This window comes from Aquarana catesbeiana, linkage group LG08 (genome assembly GCF_042186555.1).
Source record: "Aquarana catesbeiana isolate 2022-GZ linkage group LG08, ASM4218655v1, whole genome shotgun sequence".
Lineage (NCBI taxonomy): Eukaryota > Metazoa > Chordata > Amphibia > Anura > Ranidae > Aquarana > Aquarana catesbeiana.
Window position 1 is genome coordinate 72,534,371 of NC_133331.1, and position 21,532 is coordinate 72,555,902.

Consider the following 21,532-nt stretch of genomic DNA (forward strand, 5'->3'; position numbering starts at 1 on the left):
CGTGCACTAGCCTTAGACATGCATTATTTTTTAATTCCCACCCCCACTCCTTTCTTCAGCAGCTCTGCAAGGATTGGCTGTTCCACACCTCAGCATGATTTGGGATGCTGAAGTCATGTGGTTACTTTCCTGTCTTTTCACTGGATTTTAGAGATCATAGCAGAAGTTCAGTGTAATGCCGCGTACACACGGTCGGACTTTCCGGCATACTTGGTCCGGCGGACCAGAGTGTGCCGGACAATCCGCCCGTGTGTGGGCGGCGGCGGACTTTTCCGGCAGACTTCTTCCCAAAAGCCCGCCGGACCTAGATTTTAAACATGTTTTAAATCTTTCCGTCGGACTCAGTTTCGGGCGGAAAGTCCGCTCGTGTGTGTGCTGGTCCGACGGAAAGCCCGCTCGTGTGTAGGCTGGTCCGACAGACCAAATACGACACGAGGGGATGGTATTGCATCTCGCGCTCGCTGCAATAGGAAAAACAAATCTTCCTATTGCGGCGAGCGCGGGGCATACCAGGCCCTTAGGTCTGGTATGGATTATAAAGGGGAACCCCGCTACGCCGAAAAAACGGCGTGGGGTCCCCCTAAAATCCATACCAGACCCCGATCCGAGCACGCAGCCTGGCCGGTCAGGAAAGGGGGTGGGGACGAGCGAGCGCCCCCCCCCCTCCTGAACCGTACCAGGCCGCATGCCCTCAACATGGGGGGTGGGTGCTTTGGGGGAGGGGGGCGCCCTGCGCCCCCCCCCCCCAAAGCACCTTGTCCCCATGTTGATGAGGACAAGGGCCTCTTCCCGACAACCCTGGCCGTTGGTTGTCGGGGTCTGCGGGCGGGGGCTTATCGGAATCTGGGAGCCCCCTTTAATAAGGGGGCCCCCAGATCCCGGCCCCCCACCCTATGTAAATGAGTATGGGGTACATGGTACCCCTACCCATTTACCTAGGAAAAAAGTGTAAGTAATAAAACACACTACACAGGTTTTTAAAATATTTTATTAAACAGCTCCGGGGGGGGGATCTTCCTCCGGCTTCGGGGGTCTTCTTCCGGCTTCGGGGGTCCCTCCGCTTCATCTTCTCCCGGCGTCCGGTTGGTTCTTCTCCGCTCTCCGGCCTCTTCTCCCGGTGTCGCAGGTCTTCGGCCGGCCCCTCCGCTCTCTTCATGTAGCTCTATTGGGAGCGGAGGTCCGGACTTCTGGGCTTCTTGGCTTCTTGGCTTCTCTTCTCTTCCCCCAGATGTTGACACGACGCTCTCTCCGGCTGGACTGGTCTCTGAGGGCTGCGTTGTGACTTATATAGGCGGAGACCCCGCCCCCATATGATGTCACAGTCCTTGGGCATGCTGGGACTGTGACGTTTTAGGGGGCGTGGTCGACCACGCCCCCTAAAACGTCACAGTCCCAGCATGCCCAAGGACTGTGACATCATATGGGGGCGGGGTCTCCGCCTATATAAGTCACAACGCAGCCCTCAGAGACCAGTCCAGCCGGAGAGAGCGTCGTGTCAACATCTGGGGGAAGAGAAGAGAAGCCAAGAAGCCAAGAAGCCCAGAAGTCCGGACCTCCGCTCGCAATAGAGCTACATGAAGAGAGCGGAGGGGCCGGCCGAAGACCTGCGACACCGGGAGAAGAGGCCGGAGAGCGGAGAAGAACCAACCGGACGCCGGGAGAAGATGAAGCGGAGGGACCCCCGAAGCCGGAAGAAGACCCCCGAAGCCGGAGGAAGATCCCCCCCCCGGAGCTGTTTAATAAAATATTTTAAAAACCTGTGTAGTGTGTTTTATTACTTACACTTTTTTCCTAGGTAAATGGGTAGGGGTACCATGTACCCCATACTCATTTACATAGGGTGGGGGGCCGGGATCTGGGGGCCCCCTTATTAAAGGGGGCTCCCAGATTCCGATAAGCCCCCGCCCGCAGACCCCGACAACCAACGGCCAGGGTTGTCGGGAAGAGGCCCTTGTCCTCATCAACATGGGGACAAGGTGCTTTGGGGGGGGGGGGCGCAGGGCGCCCCCCTCCCCCAAAGCACCCACCCCCCATGTTGAGGGCATGCGGCCTGGTACTGTTCAGGAGGGGGGGGGGCGCTCGCTCGTCCCCACCCCCTTTCCTGACCGGCCAGGCTGCGTGCTCGGATCGGGGTCTGGTATGGATTTTAGGGGGACCCCACGCCGTTTTTTCGGCGTAGCGGGGTTCCCCTTTATAATCCATACCAGACCTAAGGGCCTGGTATGCCCCGCGACGGGGCTCGCAAGGTGTCAATCTAGCCGATAAAAGCGGCAAGATTGACATCCTTTTCTAGTCCCGTCGCACCTGAGTCACGTTCAAAATGAACGGACTTGTCCGTGTGTGGGCAAGTCCGTTCATTCTGAAAGTCCGCCGGAACTCCGGCGAAAGTCCGTCGGAAAGACGGGCGGACTTAGCCCGCCGGAAAATCCCGGCGTGTGTGGGCAAGTCCGTTCGTTTTAAAGTCCGGCGCACCTGGCGGACAAAGTCCGTCGGAAAGTGTGCCGGACCAAGTAGGATAGAAAGTCCGCTCGTGTGTACGCGGCATAAGAAATACACAGGAGAAAAATGCATGTTGACAAGGGGAGTGTAGAGGTGGGCGGGGAGTCTACTGACATCACGACTCCACCCACTGAGCTCCAGACAACAGACCCGCCCACAGAATCTGCAGTTTTTCGGGTCTCATAACAGACAGAGGGGAGACTTTTGACAGGTAAAGATACATGCAGGAGGCATGTATATCCTTATAGATAGCCCCTATGGCAGTAGTTTAGAAAGGATGACATTGGGTTTACATCCACTTTAAGGTCTAATAGTTGCTGCCCTTTTAATGGCTTCATCTCAAGTAGAAAACACACATCCGATGATTCGCAGCTTCTGAGTGTTCATAACGGTCAGACCCCCATAGCTAAGAATAATTTATTCTACACCATAAGGACCTGTGTTGATAGGCTTTTGTTTGCATCCAATGGGTTTTGCATTCTTATACAAGTCAATGGGAATGCAAAACTTTCAGGTCAAATGCAGGTTAGAGAGAGGTCCGCCGTAGGTTAAATGCACCTGTCAATGAATTCTGAATGATCTCAGAAGTATCTTAAATTGATACCACCAATCAAAGCCCAAAACCAAATGACACAGGCCCTAACCCCACTATGCAATACTGCTAGGGTAGATGGAAGATATACACCCAACAATGAAAACTGCCTTGCAGCAGTGGTCCTCAGTTTGAATCCCAGCCAGGGCATTATCTACATGGAGATCACATTTTCTCCCTGTGCTCATGTGGGTTTCCACCTGTTTCCTCTGATACTCCAAAGACATGCTGGTAGGCTAATAGGCATCTGACTAGATTGGCCCTAGTATGTGCATGTATGAATGTGTGATATGGATCTTGGGTTGTAAGCTCCTGAATAAAATAAAAATGTTTAAAACTTGCACATCAGGACCCATTTGTTTTTCCTTTCAGTTTATTTGATGGATGTGTTGCAAAAGAAAGCTCTACAAAAAAAGGGAACATTTTGCTTTTGGCAAGAACTTTCCCAACATCTAATCAATTCACAATGCAACACAGCATATCTACATCAAACCATTCACATTGCTTGGTCCTATCAGGTTGTACATGTCCAGCCCAAAGCTTACTGCCACATTCTCAAGTCAACTTACTTTATGGATCATGATGGTGAAAGGTCCAAGCATTTGGAATCCACGTGCAAAATACATGACATAGCACCAGCCCAGCACAAGTAATATGCACATCGGCACCACCTCTCCATCTGTGTCTGTCAGTCGGAGAACGAGGGTCACAAGCACAAAACAAGAGAAGGCGATTCTGTTGGCAGATAATATTTTAGTTGCTTTGCTCATTAAGAAACAAAGAAACACACATGAAAAGTGTCGCTTTAGATTATTTAAAGTAGTTGGAAAGGCCAAACACAGCACAGCAGCCCAATGGCACTGATAATATTGATATTTCAGTTTCTAAAGTAAATTTATAGAAAATCACCCAAATAAATACCTTTTTGACACACGTGGTCTTCTGTGGTATTCTATGGTATTAGCTTTGCTGTGTTGATGCTGGGGTGCAGTGTACATTGGGACAATGGGTGTGTACATTAGAACATAAGAAGAGCGCTAAGGATGGGCAGTGGGCGTTTAGCCAAAGTGAGGCTGGGAGGATGAGAGGGGCTGCAGAGGCCCATCCATATTTGCATTGTTGGAGCTTGATCATGAATGAGCAGAGGAAGCTTACTGCATGCAGCATCATCATGCATATACACTATGTTACCAAACGTATTGGGACACCTGCCTTTACACGCACATGAACTTTATTGGCATCCCAGTAGGGATGGGCCGAACAGACCCCTATTCGGTTCACACCAGAACTTTCGAACACTGCGAAAGCTCAGACCTGAATAACGAACTCTATTAAAGTCAATGGGACCCGAACATCAAAAATCAAAAGTGCCCATTTTAAAGGCTTATATGCAAGTAATTGGTTATAGGGGTTCAGGTCCTGCCCTGGGGGACACGTATCAATAAAAAAAAAAGTTTGTGAAAAACGTAATTTTTAAATGAGCAGTGATTTTTTGATTTTTAAAGTGAAAGCCTAAAAATGAAAAATTCCTTCCTATATAGTGCCTGGGGATCCCCTTAGTCTACCTGTAAAGTGGCAGATCTGTACCATGTTAGTATCTGCTGCAGCAATAAATGCATTTATAAAGCAAAAAAAAGACATTTTCCCTGCAAAGTGGCTTTATTTTGCTCAGCAACAGCTGGGGAGCCAGTGTGTATTATGAGACCACAATGTAGTGCACTGGGAACAAGATTAGAATTTTTTTGGATACATTTGGTGACACTTTGACTTTATATAGAAGTAACGGGTGCGTAAAAATTGGGCTTTGGGTGTCGGTGGCGCCTTCCCTCCAAAACCCTATAGAGGTACTCTTGATGAAAGCAATTAGCCTTGTTGTAAAAAAATGCTCCTCCTCTGCTCTATCTGGCACCCAAGTTGCATCAGTGACCTCATCATCACCATCATCTCCATCTCCTCCATTTTCATCATTACCACTTGAGACAGCTTTGCAATACGCTGTGTCTTGGGGAACATGAATGCCAATTTGTCTACCAGTGTTCCTCCCTCTCTCTAGGCTCATGTTCCTGTCATCCTCAACCTCAGAACCAACAGCTGAATCCAGTAATGGCTGGGCATCATCAAGCAGCAAGTGGCTGATGCTGTGGTCAAATAACTCAGCTGACTCCTCAATGGCTGATGTTGGGGCTATGGCAGGAATAGATGTGGACAAGGAGGCAGGTTTATCCACTTTGGCACCTGCAGGGGACTACACACTTGTCTCTGCTTGTGTGACAGAGGATGAGGAAGGTTTAGTAAACCAGTCCACCACCTCCTCTGCATGCTGTGGCTGGATAGCACCGGGCCAACTCACTGAACAGAGGAAATGATGCCCTGCCTGAGGACTGACCACCATTTCCTCCTTTGCCTGTGGACACATTTGTTGATGGTCCCCTTACAGTGCCAAGGGAACGTCTAACTCTCCTTGTCCTCCCAGACATTATTGGGAGGGAGGGGCGGTGCTTATAAGCAAATGTAAAGAAGAAGTTGAAATCTGTACGTAGATGCACTTTAATCAATGTAAAGAGGTGTTTGGTGCACTTTAATTTGAGTACTCACACTACACAGACACACTACATGGATACACTATAATATACTGTAATATAATGCGCCAAATGTACAGTGACACACAGAACTATGAGGTGTTAAACTATCAGTAACACACACAGAACTATATGGCGTTAAACTGGCAGTAACACACGCAAAATGATATGGCGTTAAACTGGCAGTAATGCACATAAAACTATATGGCGTTAAACTGGCAGTAACGCACACAGAAGTTAATGGCGATAAAATGGCAGTAACACACACAGAACTATATGGAGTTAAACTGGCAGTAACGCACACAGAACTATATGGCGTTAAACTGGCAGTAACACATGCAAAACTATATGGCGTTAAACTGGCAGTAACGCACACAGAACTATATGGTGTTAAACTGGCAGTAACGTACACAGAACTATATGGCGTTAAACTGTCAGTAACGCACATAAAAGATATGGCGTTAAACTGGCAGTAACACACACAGAAGTAAATGGCGTTAAACTGGCAGTAATGCAAAAAACAATGTGGCGTTAAACTGGCAATAACGCACACAGAAGTAAATGACGTTAAACTGGCAGTAATGCAATCAAATAGACGGTGTTCAACCATCACTACACTGATGCTATCTGAACTGTCCCTACTCTAGCTATACACTAATGTAAAGATTACTGACACGGTCTCACTACACTACACTGAAACTATACGAGCTGTCCCTACTCTACACTAATGCATGTATGAATGACACGGTTTCACTACACTACAGTGAAACTATCTGAGCTGTCCCTACTCTAGCTGTACACTATGCAAAGCTGAATGATGGTCCTCCTCACTACACTCACACTATCCATAGACCGACACTAAAATAATATTCTACACTGACAATTGAAGCAAAATAGCACAGTATAGCACACTAACTAATAGCACTGAATAGAGCCCTGTTCTATCGCTCTCCACGCCGAAATCCCACTGAAATGAGCCATAATTGGATAAAGTCATGATGACAGTTTCTAATCATGACTCTGTGCCCTGATTGGCTGAGGATTTCACTACTTCAGCCAATCAGGGCTTGCAATGCACTGTTCAGAGCCGCAATGCATTGTGGGCGGTTCGGGGGGCCGAACAAACGGTCTAACGACCCGTTTGTTCAGCTGTTCATCGAATGTCCGAACAGCGACGGTTCGGCCCAAACTTATGCTCAGGCCGAACCATTTGCCCATCTCTTCATCCCAGTCTTAAGCCTCATACACACGATTGGACTTCAAACAAACTTTTCCTTGGATTTCTGTCCAAAGGGCGTTGGCCGTGAACTTGGTATGCATACACATGGCAGGACTTTTTCAGCCAACTTTCACCAAATCACGTAGTTTTTCAGCTCTTTACCGCCACCCTTTGGTTAACTTCTGTATTGTCTGATCTTTTGCATTGGTTCTGAGCATGCAAGTTTGTACTTTGGACTAAAGTCCGATGGGCTTGTGTACACACGATAGGATTTTGCAACATAGGACTTTTGTTGCCGGAAAATTTGTCTGTTTGCACAGCGAACATTTGTCCGATGAAAACCGAAAAAGTTCGTCCGATGGAGCGTACACATGTTTTTTCCTTAAAACAGGTAATTTGCATATTTGTTGTCAAAAAGTCTGATCGTGTGTATGGGCCTTTAGTCCGTAGGGTTCAATATTTGACAGAGGTGTGGCGGTGGACGTGGTATACTTGGATTTTGCAAAAGCGTTCAATACAGTTCCCCACACACGACTAATGTGTAAGGTAAAGTCTACAGGCTTGGAAATATCAGTTTGTAAGTAGATAGAAAACTGGCTAAAAGACAGACTTCAGAGAGTAGTGGTTAATGACTCTTATGCCCCGTACACATGATCTAACTTTCCGACAACAAAACCGTGGATTTTTGTTTGAAGGATGTTGGCTTCAACTTGTCATGCATACACACGGTCACACAAATGTTGGCCAACAAATACGAACATAGTGACGTACAAGACGTACATGATATCTTCATTATGAACGCTAGTTATATCTCCGGCTCGTACTTGATTCAGAGCATGCGTGGACATTTGTCTGACGGACTTGTGTACACACGATCAGAATTCCGACAACAAACATTTGTTGCCAGAAAATTTGAGAACCTGCTAGCCAACATTTATTGGCGGAAAGTCAGACAACAAATGCTCAATGGAGCATACACACGGTTGGACTTTCCGCCAACAAGCTCACATCCAACATTTGTTGTCGGAAAATCCAATCGTGTGTACGAGGCATTACTCCAAGGTTCAGTGCTGGGACCCATACTCTTTAATATCTTTATAAATTATATAGGGTCTGAGATTAAAAGTACCATTTCAGTCTTTACAGATGACACCAAACTATGCAGTGGAATAACGTCCTTACAGGATGTCTCCAATTTACAAGCCATCCTCAATGCACTTGACTGGTGTATGCTGGTGTATGGTTTTCTAATCTGTTAACCACCCCACTCTTGTATTACTACCCTTACCTTCCCAATAAAACACACCACACCTTCTGGATTAAATGGCCGTCTGGCCCCTTTAATAACAACCATAACAAAATTCCATAAATTAACGTCCATTTAAATATATATACAGTATCTCCCAAAAGTGAGTACACCCCTCACATTTTTGTAAATATTTTATTATATCTTTTCATGTGACAACACTTAAGAAATTACACTTTGCTACAATGTAAAGTAGTGAGTGTACAGCTTGTATAACAGTGTAAATTTGCTGTCCCCTCAAAATAACTTAACACACAGCCATTAATGTCTAAACCGCTGGCAACAAAAGTGAGTACACGCCCAAGTTAAAATGTCCAAATTGGACCCAATTAGCCATTTCCCCTCTCCGGTGTCATGTTACTCATTAGTGTCACAAGGTCTTAGGTTTGAATGGGAAGCAGGTGTGTTAAATTTGGTGTTATTTCCCTCACTCTCTTATACTGGTCACTGGAAGTTCAACATGGAGCCTCATGGCAAAGAACTCTCTGAGGATCTGAAAAAAAAAGAATTTTTGTCCTACATAAAGATGGCCTAGGGCCTAGGCTATAAGAAGATTGCCAAGACCCTGAAACTGAGCTGCAGCACAGTGGCCAAGACCATACAGCGGTTTAACAGGACAGATTCCTCTCAGAACAGACCTCGCCATGGTCGACCAAAGAAGTTGAGTGCACGTGCTCAGCGTCATATACAGAAGTTGCCTTTGGGAAATAGATGTATGAGTGCTGCCAGCATTGCTGCAGAGATTGAAGAGATGGGGGGGTCAGCCTGTCACTGCTCAGACCATACTGCATCAAATTGTTCTGCATGGCTGTCGTGCCAGAAGGAAGCCTCTTCTAAAGATGATGCAAAAGAAAGCCCGCAAACAGTTTGCTGAAGACAAGCACACTAAGGACATGAATTACTGGAACCATGTCCTGTGGTCTGATTAGACGAAGATAAACTTATTTTGGTTCAGATAAACTTATTTGGTCAGCGTGTGCGGCGGCAACCAAGTGAGGAGTACAAAGACAAGTGTGTCTTGCCTACAATCAAGCATGGTGGTGGGAGTGTCATGGCCTGGGGCTGCATGAGTGCTGCCGGCACTGAGGAGCTACAGTTCATTGAAGGACCCATGAATGCCATCATGTACTGTGACATGCTGAAGCAGAGCATGATCCCCTTCCTTCGGAGACTGGGCCACAGGGCAGTATTCCAACACGATAATGACCCCAAACACACCTCCAAGACAACCATTGCTTTGCTGAAGAAGCTGAGGGTAAAGGTGATGGACTGGCTAAGCATGACTCCAGACCTAAACCCTATTGAGCATCTGTGGGGCATCCTCAAACAGAAGGTGGAGGGGCGCAAGGTCTCTAACATCCACCAGCTCCGTGATGTCGTCATGGAGGAAAGGAAGATGACTCCAGTGGCAATCTGTGAAGCTCTGGTGAACTCCATGCTCAAGAGGGTTAAAGCAGTGCTGGAAAATAATGGTGGCCACAGAAAATATTGACACTTTGGGCCCAATTTGGGCATTTTCACTTAGGGGTGTACTCACTTTTGTTGCCAGCGGTATAGTCATTAATGGCTGTGTGTTGAGTTATTTTGAGGGGACAGCAAATTTACACTGTTATACAAGCTGTACACTCACTACTTTACATTGTAGCAAAGTGTCATTTCTTCAGTGTTGTCACATAAAAAGATATAATAAAATATGTACAAAGATGTGAGGGGTGTACTCACTTTTATGAGATACTGCATATATATAAATACATATAATAACTTATATACTTACTTACAACTTACGTAACATATATATACTGACTGTTATGTCTGAGGTTCATGAAGGAAGGTATTCCATTGCATCGGCTGTACCACCACCACTTCCGCATCCTGGCCCCTAGCCGCGATCCCACCAGCTCAGGGACAACTATTGCCACCTTCTTGCCCAATACAGCCCGATGACTGATAGCCCATGATTACCATATAGGGAAGGTACCCATACCGAGATAGGCCCAACCCGTTCCACCCCATATACTGTACACCTTCCACCATTCCAACCTTCATGAACCAGAGACCCCTGCATACCACCTGAAACAGAAAACATTTCATCAAAATTATTCGGATCAACTAAAGGGAGGGAACAAAAAGTTTCTATGGTGTTGCCTCTTATCCTGCTCACCCTGCTGACTAATCCCCGCCTCCACTGACCATGTTACCTATGTAAAGCACACCTTTTATGTCTCTCATTGCACCAAACCCATTTTAAACCTTTTCAAACCACCCCCCTTCCAGGATACACCTTGTACAACCACTAACAGCAACCCCCAGTCACGTGGGCCCTCCACCCAGGTTCCCTTTGCTCCAGGCCTGTTCTGTCTAATTGGGCGACTAAGTGGCAGATGAGGTTTAATGTTGATAAATGTAAAGTTATGCACTTGGGGGCTAAGAATATGCATGCATCATACATACTAGGGGGAGTACAACTGGGGGGGATCCGTAGTGGAGAAGGATCTGGGGATTTTGGTATATCATAAGCTCAATAATAACATGTAATGCCAAGTTGCGGTTTCCAAAGCAAGCAAAGTCCTTTCTTGTATTAAGAGAGGTATGGACTCCAGAGAAAGAGACATCAGTATGGACTCCAGAGAGAGAGAGATATCATTTTACCCCTGTATAAATCATTAGTAAGACCTCATCTGGAATATGCAGTTCAGTTTTGGGCACCAGTTACATAGTTACATAATAGGTGAGGTTCAAAAAAGACACAAGTCCATTAAGTCCAACCTATGTGTGTGATTACATGTCAGTATTACATTATACAGTATATCCCTGTATGTTTTTTTCGTTTAGGTGCTTATCTAATAGTTTTTGAAACTATTGATGCTCCCCGCTGAAACCACCACCTGTGGAAGGGAATTCCACATCCTTGCCGCTCTTACAGTAAAGAACTCTCTACGTAGTTTAAGGTTAAACCTCTTTTCTTCTAATTTTAATGAGTGGCCACGTGTCTTATTAAACTCCCTTCCGCAAAAAAGTTTAATTCCTATTGTGGGGTCACCAGTACGGTATTTATGAATTTAAATCATATCCCCTCTCAAGCGTCTCTTCTCCAGAGAGAATAAGTGCAGTACTCGCAACCTTTCCTCATAACTAATATCCTCCAGACCCTTTATTAGCTTTGTTGTCCTTCTTTGTACTCGCTCCATTACCAGCACATCCTTCCTGAGGACTGGTGCCCAGAACTGGACAGCATACTCTAGGTGCGGCCGAACCAGAGTCCTGTACAGTGGGAGAATTATCGTTTTATCTCTGGAGTTGATCCCCTTTTTAATGCATGCCAATATTCTGTTTGCTTTGTTAGCAGCAGCTTGGCATTGCATGCCATTGCTGAGCCTATCATCTACTAGGACCCCCAGGTCATTTTCCATCCTAAATTCCCCCAGAGGTTCTGCCCCCAGTGTATAGATTGCATTCATATTCTTGCCACCCAAATGCATTATTTTACATTTTTCTACATTAAACCTCATTTGCCATGTAGTTGCCCACCCCATTAATTTGTTCAGATCTTTTTGCAAGGTTTCCACATCGCCCTGCTTAGCTTAGTATTGTGCGCAAATACAGAGATTGAACTGTTTACCCCATCCTCCAGGTCGTTTATGAACAAATTAAATAGGATTGGTCCCAGCACAGAACCCTGGGGGACCCCACTACCCACCCCTGACCATTCCGAGTACTCCCCATTTATCACCACCCTCTGAACTCGCTTTTGTAGCCAGTTTTCAATCCATGTACTCACCCTATGGTCCATGCCAACGGACCTTATTTTGTACAGTAAACATTTATGGGGAACTGTGTCAAATGCTTTTGCATAATCCAGATACAGCACATCTACGGGCCTTCCTTTATCTAGATGGCAACTCATCTCCTCATAGAAGGTTAATAGATTGGTTTAGCAAGAACGATTCTTCATGAATCCATGCTGATTACTGCTAATGATACAGTTCTCCTTCTGGTTCTCAAAAAGGATATCAGGGAATTGGAGAAAGTGCAGAGAAGGGCAACCAAATTGATAAGAGGCATGGAGGAACTCAGCTATGAGGAAAGATTAGAGGAACTGAATTTATTCTCTCTTGAGAAGAGGAGATTAAAGGGGGATATGATCAACATGTACAAATATATAAGGGGTCCATATAGTGAACTTAGTGTTGGGTTATTCACTTTACGGTCAACACAGAGGGGGCACTCTTTACATCTAGAGGAAAAGAGATTTCATCTCCAAATATGAAAAAGTTTCTTCACAGTAATGCCGCATACACATGAGCGAAATTTCCGTCGGAAAAATCTTGGATGGTTTTTCCGACGGAATTCTGCTCAAGCTTGGCTTGCATACACACGGTCACACAAAAGTTTGCTGAACTTTTGACCGTCAAGAACGCGGTGACGTACAACACTACGACGAGCCGAGAAAATGAAGTTTAATGCTTCTGAGCATGCGTCGAATTGCTTCCGAGCATGCGTAGGAATTTTGCGCGTCGGAATTGGTACAGACGATCGGAATTTCCGATCGGAACTTTTTCCGACTAAAAAATTGAGGACATGCTCGCAATCTTTTGCTGGCTGGAATTCCACCAGCAAAAGTCCTATGGAGCATACACACGGTCACATTGTCCGACCAAAAGCTCTCATCAGTCTTTTGCTGTCCAAATTTCCGATCGTGTGTACAGGGCATAAGAGCTATGAAAATGTGGAACAGACTCCCTCCAAAGGTGGTTCTCGACAGCTCAGTAGATTGCTTTAAGAGAGGCCTGGATTCTTTCCTAAATGTACATAATATAACTCGGTACTGATATTGATAGGTAAAGTTGATCCAGGGAAAATCCGATTGCCCCTTGGGGGGGTCAGGAAGGAATTATTTTCCCTGCTCTAGCAAATTGAATCATGCTTTGCTGGGGTTTTTCACCTTCCTCTGGATCAATTGTAGGTATAGGATTGGGTATATGGGATTGTATGATATTATTTTTTATTTATTTATATTTATGGTTGAACTAGATGGACTTGTGTCTTTTTTCAAACTGACTAACTATGTAACTATGTAATATTGAGTTGGCCCACCCTTTACAGCCATTCTTTCAGAAGCGCAATTGTGAGGTCAGGCACTGATGTTGGATGAGAAGGCCTGGCTTGCAGTCTCTGCTCTAATTCACCCGAAAGGTGATCTATCGGGTTGAGGTCAGGACTCTGTACAGGCTAGTCAAGTTCCTCCACCCCAAACTTGCTCATCAATGTCTTTATGAACCTTGCTTTGTGCACTGGTCCAAATCATTTGGTGGAGGGGGGATTATGGTGTGGGGTTGTCTTTCAGAGTTTTGGGCTTGGCCCCTTAGTTCCAGTGATGGGAACTCTTAAGACGTCAGCATACCAAGACATTTTGGACAATTTAATGCTCCCAACTTTGTGGGAACAGTTTGGGCATCCTGTTCCAACATGACTGCGCACCAATGCACAAAGCAAGGTCCATAAAGACATTGATGAGCGAGTTTGGGATGGAGGAACTTGACTGGCCTGCACAGAGTCCTGACCTCAACCCCCTGATAGAACACCTTTGGGATGAATTTGAGCGGAGACTGCAAGCCAGGCCTTCTCGTCCACGTCAGTTCCTGACCTAACAAGTGCGCTTCTGGAAGAATGATCAAATATTCCCATAGACACACTCCTAAACCTTGTAGACAGCCTTCCCAGAAGAGTTGAAGCTGTTATAGCTGCAAAGGGTGGGCCAACTTAATATTGAACCCTACGGACTAAGACTGAGATGCCATTATAGTTCATGTGCGTGTAAAGGAAGATGTCCAGATACTTTTGGTAATATAATGTATAGATAAATAGGGTATTACAGATAAACCAAAAACTCTAACCAGAACTGAAATTCAATGTTGGCAGTATTATGTAGTCAGCCTAAAAGCGGAATTCTTGCTAAGAACTGTGAACTGGCAGGATCTAAAGGAAAATTAAAGGCACATCAACAAATTGGATAATATAAGTGAATTATTTATTATGCAGAAAGCAGAAGGTGATTTTCATTTTTGGAATGCCCTTTTCAGGGCTTGGTTACATTTGCAGTTGGGGGCAGAAAAAAAAAGCAGTGGAGCCCATTTTTTCCTCCCCCACGTTCTTAAAGTGGTAGGAAACTTTCAGATAAATTACAAGAGGCCTTTCTGCAGGTTTAAAGAGATATTAAAGTCTTCTTTTTTTGTTTAAAAATAAAAAACATGTCATACTTACCTGCTCTGTGAAATGCTTTTGCACAGAGTAGCTCGGATCCTCCTCTTCTCGGGTCCCTCTTCAGTGCTCCTTGCCCCTCCCTCCTGCCTGGCCCCTCCCTCCTGCCGAGTGCCCCCACAGCAAGCAGCTTGCTATGGGGGCACTCAAGCTGACTCGCTGCTCCTCGTGTCCATTCATACATGGAGTAGTGGCTCAGCACTGCCCCCTCTCTCTCTCATTGGCTCACTGACATTGATGATGTCCGCTGCTGTCTTAACCAATGAGGAGGGAGAGTCTCGTGCAACATCGAGATGGGGCTCAGGTAATTATTAGGGGGGCTGAGGGGGGCTGCTGCACACAGAATGGTTTTTATCTCAATGCGTAGACTTCATTAACTGTCTTTTTAACCACTTTAAAGTATAATGTATCAGTGTGCACTGCATACTAGCACATTACGACAGACTTACCTGCACACTGAGCCCTCCATCGCAGCGCTGTCATGGCTTCCTGATGCTGCCATCTTCACCCAGGTTTGTGGGCTCTGGCTATATGAGTGGCCGGGCCCACTTCACTCCCACACATGCCTGCCGAAGCACTGGGCTCCGGCACGGAGCGCTGAAGGACCGGCACATTATGCTTTCCCTTTAGAGCGCATGTGCCGGTGACATCACTGGCTGCATGTTTTGTGAATGTCTCCTAAACAGTGCAACAGGGGATATGCACTGTGCCTAAATGTAAGCCTTATTATAGGCTTACTTGTAGGTAAAAGTTCAAAAGTGTTGTTTAATTTCCCTTTAAAGCAGAGTTCCACCCAAACATTGAACTTCCGCTTTAAGTACTGGTAACCCCCTGACATGCCACATTTGGCATGTCATTTTTTTTTTGGGGGGGGTGGGTACCCAGTTTCAACAGGCACCCAGCTCCCACTTCTTTCCCTGGCGCCGTGGCGCCGGAAGGAAGTTCACCTCTCTCCCTCCCTCCCTGTAATCTTCTGAGACACGTCACAGGCACCAGAAGATTGCCCAGCCATTCACAACCCGCAGTACGGCTCGCGTATGCGCAGTGTGTGCCCGGCTGTGAAGCCACAGCCGGGCACCCACAGTTACAATGCCAGTGCCATGGAGAGAAGGGGGAGAGGAGTGAGGCTTTGTGTGCCCACGGTCGCTGGACCGTGGGACAGGTGAGTGTCTGTTTATTAAAAGTCAGCAGCTACACTTTTTGTAGATGCAGACTTTTAAATAGGTTGAACTCCGCTTTAAGCTGCAAAGGCAGAGAACAAGGGTGTACACATAATGCAGCCATGGCAAAAAAATCTCCCCTGTCACTTTTAGCAGGCAGCACCACTACCGTACATTACCCTCTCAAGTGAATGGGGCCATGCTGCAAGTGGCCTGCAGTGTTCAATCTGACGTCAAATTTGATTTAGTTTTAGCCATAGACTTTTGACTAAAATGCTATTATATGTTTAGACGTATTTTAGTCATCTGAATTGAAACTGAATTTTATTTTTCATCACTGAAAACATGCAGCTTATAAAAACTATGCCGAAAATATCTTCATCAATGAAATTAACATTGCCGACCTGCAACCTTGTGTGAAGCGCGCAGTTTCAGCATGGTGGTGCAGCATTTAGGGGGTAAAACAGGCAGCGAGGAGGTGACATATTGCCTCCGCTATGCCTGTTAAATGCCCGTGAAAAGCTACTCTCGCTGATTACAACCCATTGAAGCAAAAGGGGGTCACACCAAAACTGTTGGTGGAACAACAGCATAATAGACATGTACGGAGCTGTATTGTAAAGGAAGCAGAGTACAGACATGAAAGGGTGCAAGGAACTTAGGGAAGGAAGAAGTAGGATAAGGAGGGGTTTAAGGAAGTTAGGGATATGTTGGGATTGGTGGATCAGTGTAGAAGGGGAGGAGAGTTTTAATCAGTGCTTAAGCCAGGGGGAATTATACAGCAGTCCTGAGTTGGAGAGTCGGGAAGAACGTTCCCTGAGGCAGCTGAGAGATAGCAGGTAGCATGAGTGGTTTAGAGCAGCTATGGGTACAGCTTAGGGAAGCAGCGGAGACCCATGGAGCAGAATGGCTGCAGAGCCAGATTGCATCCACACTACAGGGGGTTGAGCAGGGCCCATCCACTGCGAGGCCTGCCTCATCACGGGCTAGGAGGTCTAGACCTCCGGAGCGCCTTAGTCCTGACATCGCTCCCAGGACTCAGAGGAGACTGGGGAGCCCGAGTCGGACCCCCTCGGGACCCCCGCCGGCAAAGCAGACACCCAAAAGAGCGGGCGGGGGGCAGCAAGGAGAGACAGATTGCAGCATAGTCACAGGGGGGGAGGCGTAATGCGGACACCCAGGCCAGCCCCCACTGGTGCATCTCCACGGGATAGACAGCAGGCTGCCACCACCGGCGATGCTCCGGTCGGGGTGGCAACCCGGCGAGGGAGAACGGGACGGTCGGGTGCCGGCATGGCCTGTGAAACGGCCGGCGGCTTGCCTCGTGGCGGCACCATCTTACCTCAGGGAAGAGGTCCAGCCAGTCAGCACAGGGATCGTCAGTCGGGAGGCCCCGCCTCCAGGTTCAGTGAAGGGCCTGGGAGGGTTGGCCAGCGCAATGCCTGCGTGAGAGACAGGTCGCCGAGTGATGACATCATTTCCCCATACGAGGGGAACGGAGGTAGGAACCCTCAGATGGATGTCGCCCCCCCTCCGGTCGCTCAGGCTGCAGGACGAAAGTCGGCCAGAAGAACAGCAGTAGAAGAACAACAACTGATACAGAGGGACAGCAGCAGCAGCGAGGAGGGCGAGCTGAGCGATGATCCACAGGAGGCAGCAGTGGAGTCGGGTCCGACGGCTGGTGGGTCCTCTCACCTAAGGCAGCCTGGTAAGCGAACGTCTCTTTCTGTTACTAATGTTTATGGGTTGACTGAAGCAGGGGGAGTCAGGGTGGGGGGGGATGAGCAAGGTGCCGTAAGGGGGGGAGAAGGGGATTTATGGGAGTCAGTGAGGGAGTTACTTCGCCGCCTGGAGAGCGGGGCTCCGCAACCCTCATCCCCCATCAGCCCCTGGGTACCACAGCCCCCAAGTGTTAGGGATCCCATGGTTGTAGTGGACCCCCCGCAAAGGCCGACGACGTTGGTGGTGGCCGAGACACAGACGGGAGGTGACGGCGTGGGAGATTCTACAAAAACCACAATGCAGGAAAAGGATGCGGAAAAGGTGAGACTGGCAGATGCGGCCAAGTGTGAGGTCTACGTTTGCTTGGAGGGACCTTTGGGGGCGCATTTGAAAAAAGAGGTAAGAGAAAAAATTTGGAAAAACGAGTTTGTGGAGATATTCTCCTTGCTCCTATTAGAAAAGTTTAATTTAGACAGGGTAAAGCCAGATGAGAGTAAAAAAGAGGAGGAAGAGAAGAGAAGGTACAGATTAATTCCGCGCACGTTTGCTAACTGGTTGCAAGCTTTTGCGATTCTGGCTAGCGTGATTGGGGAAAAAGCCCCCGAGAATTGCTCGGCATTATTCTGTTATTTAGAAGCGATCAGCGAGGCACATCGAGTATATGGGGGTTTAGCATGGCTTCGTTATGACGAACAGTTTCGTCAAAGGAAGGCTATTCGCCCATCGATTAGATGGGACCATAAAGATATAAGTCTCTGGATGAAGTTGATGACGTCATCCAGGGCTGCGAGCCCGTTTTTTCAAGGGGGGGTCGGCGGCACCTCCTCCGCTGGATCGCCGGCCCCAAAATAGAAAGGGGTGTGCTGGCAGTTCAATGAAGGCAACTGTCGGTTCGGGACTTCATGTCGCTACAAACATGAATGCTCCGGATGTAGTGGGGGGCACCCTTTTGCGCGCTGCTTCAAGCAAGGAAAAGGTCTCACAGGAGACATCGCTGGAAAAAGGGATGACGCCGGTGAGACTAGAAAGGATGCTACCTTTCCTAAATAGGTACCCGGATAGGGCGGCGGCAATGTTATTAGAAACAGGGTTCAGGGAGGGTTTTCGAATTCCGAGTTCATTGCGGGAGGTTCCACCAGTAGCAGACAATTTGAAGTCGGCACGTCTCCACCCGAAGGTGGTGTCGGCTAAGCTGTTTAAGGAAGTTACATTGGGCCGGATGGCTGGGCCATTCACTTCCCCGCCGTTACCAGGGTTAATAATTTTCCCGTTGGGAGTTGTTCCGAAGAAGGAGTTGGGGCAATATAGGATGATACATCATCTGTCCTACCCAAGAGGTGGCTCTGTGAACGATGGTATTGACCCGGAGGATTGTGCGGTTACCTATACATTGTTCGATGCAGCTGTCTCGTGGGTTAGAAAATATGGTAAGGGCGCCCTCATGGCTAAAATTGATGTGGAATCGGCATTTCGATTATTGCCGGTACACCCGCACAGTGTGCATTTGTTGGGATGCTGTTGGCAAGGGTCGTACTTTGTGGACCGTTGCTTGCCAATGGGTTGTTCCATTTCATGCGCACTGTTTGAGGCCTTTAGCTCATTCTTTGAATGGGCGGTTAGGGAAGCGGCAGGGATGAATTCAATTATCCATTATTTGGATGATTTCTTGTGCATAGGCCCCCCAGACTCCAGATGTTGTGCAGTGTTATTGGGAACGTTACAACACCTGGCTGACCGATTCGGGATTCCGCTGGCAGCTGACAAGACGGAGGGCCCAACATCGGAATTCGTTTTTTTGGGCATCACTATTGATTCCATGGCGATGGAATGTAGACTGCCTGAGGACAAATTGGTGGCGTTACGGAAGGAGGTGAGTATGGCGGGTAAGAAGCGTAAGCTGCGGCTGAAGGAATTGCAATTCTTATTGGGAAAATTGAATTTTGCATGCAGAATCATTCCCATGGGTCGTATATTCTGTAGGAGGTTGGCAGCGGCCACGGCTGGGGTGAGAGTTCCCAATCACTTTGTCAGATTGACCAGAGAATTGCAGGCTGATTTAAAGGTGTGGGATGCGTTTTTGGAATGTTTTAATGGGAGGTCTGTGTGGCAAGTGGGACCGGTCAGCAATGCTGACTTGGTCCTGTTCACAGATGCGGCAGGATCGGCTGGATACGGGGCGTATTACCAGGGTAGATGGAGTGCAGGACCATGGCCGGAGATTTGGAGAGAGGCAGGTTTCCTGCGAAACCTGGTCCTCCTAGAACTGTTTCCCATTGTTCTGGCAGTAGAACTGTGGGGGGAAGAATTGCGGAACAAAAAAGTTAGGTTCAATTGCGACAATTTGGGGGTAGTTTGGGCAATTTATAATATCACAGCCTCATCCCCACCTGTGATTAGATTGTTAAGACACTTGGTGCTCAGTTGTTTGCGCATAAATGCATTTATTTATGCTGTGCATATCCCTGGAGTGGACAATAAGTTAGCGGATGCTTTGTCTCGTTTCCAGTGGGAAGAATTTCGCAAGCTGGCACCGGAGGTAAACCGGGTAGGGGAGCCATGCCCGTCAGAACTGTGGAGAGTTGCGTTGGAATCACCGCAGGATTGATCCGGCAGTCTCTCAGCGCAGGAACATGGAGGGCTTATGAAAAAGTGTGGCAAGAATGGTTTGCCTTTATGGAGGAGGTAGGAGGGTCAGAGGACTCTACTGACGTACAAACTTGGGTTTTGTGTTTCATTTGTAGGAATTATGAAAAAGGGGTCTCTGGGTCGGGAATAGGAAAGAAGATGGCGGCTTTAGCCTTTTTATTCCAATTAAAAGGACGCAGGGATGTCACAAAATCATTTATGGTTCGCAGGGCTTTGCGGGGTTATAGAAAAGGTTTTCACAAGAAGGACTGCAGACGCCCAGTGTCATTTGAGGTGCTGGGGACGATTCTGACAAGCCTCCACAAGGTGTGTTCAGAGTATTTTGAACAAGTACTCTTTCGAGCAGCCTTTGTGGTGGCATTTAGAATCGGGGAATTGGTCTCGCCATCAAAAAGGGTGGTGGGAGGTCTGAGGTTGGGTGATGTGCAGTTTTCAGATCAGTCAGTTCTGATCTGGATACGGCGATCGAAAACGGACCAGGAAGGAAAAGGGGTCAGAGTGGAGTTGTTCAAGGGGTTAGAACCCCAGTTTTGTCCGGTAACGACCCTGAGGCAGTTCTTGGATGTGCGCCCGACAGGGGAGGGAGCATTTTTTATACAGAAGGATGGTTTGTGTTTATCCAGGTTTCAGTTCACAGCAGTGCTGAGGAAGTGTTTAAAAGAAGGAGGGCTTTCCCCGGGAGAATATTTTTCCGTATAGGGGCAGCCACGGAAGCAGCTCGCTGGGGACTTCCAGAAAATGTAATAAAGAAGATAGGCAGATGGGAATCAAACAGATTTCAGATATATGTTCGTCCACAGTTATTGTGAAGTATAGTTGGTTATATAGGTTAAGATTAGTAGACGGTAAAAAATGTTGGCATGTCGTTGGTATGTTTCTTTGTTATTTCTTTTCAGATCCCCCCAGATGTCTCATTTGGATTTTAGGACACTCATACGTTTTCTGGGGGGCAAAACGGGCGGACATCAGACCTGAAGGTAGACAGCTACGGCTTAAGAGAGAGGAGGGCACGGTCAGGTGGTTGGGTTTACCGGGCATGAGGTGGCAGCAAGTGGTTCCTGAGGTACATAGATTTTCCAGGTTGGACAGGGTCCCTGACATATTGGTTCTTCATGTGGGAGGAAATGACTTGGGTATTAGACCAATGAGGCAGGTCATAAAAGATATCAAATGGGACTTTCTCGGGCTCCGGGCATCCTTTCCAGACATGCTGTTCCTATGGTCCGATATAGTTGCCCGTATGTCTTGGAGGGGGGCACGATCGTGGGAAAAACTCAATAAGACCCGTATAAAAGTCAACAAGGAGGTGGGCAGGTTTGTTGCCAGGAATGGGGGTATTGTGATACGACATTGGGAATTAGAAACCGACACTTGGATGTACCTGAGAGGGGATGGTGTTCACCTTAACCCGGTGGGGATTGATCTTTGGTCCCTGGGGCTGGAGGATGGCATTAGAAGAACATTTTTAGTGTGGCTGCGGGCACAAGCGTAAGGTGTCACACTTGTGCCGCGGTGGCGCTTGGTCCTTGGCGACAATAGTAAATATATATA

The 21,532-nt window shown here is 47.4% G+C and overlaps 1 protein-coding gene across 1 annotated transcript in view; it reads right to left on the reverse strand.

Moving 5' to 3' along the window:
* LOC141106677 (transient receptor potential cation channel subfamily V member 5-like) overlaps positions 1-21,532 on the reverse strand; it is a 121,048-nt gene that overhangs the window by 18,200 nt on the left and 81,316 nt on the right. Inside the window, exon 11 of the mRNA XM_073597616.1 lies at positions 3,661-3,826. Within this exon, the coding sequence (XP_073453717.1) occupies positions 3,661-3,826 (166 nt within the window). The remainder of the gene's footprint in view (positions 1-3,660; positions 3,827-21,532) is intronic.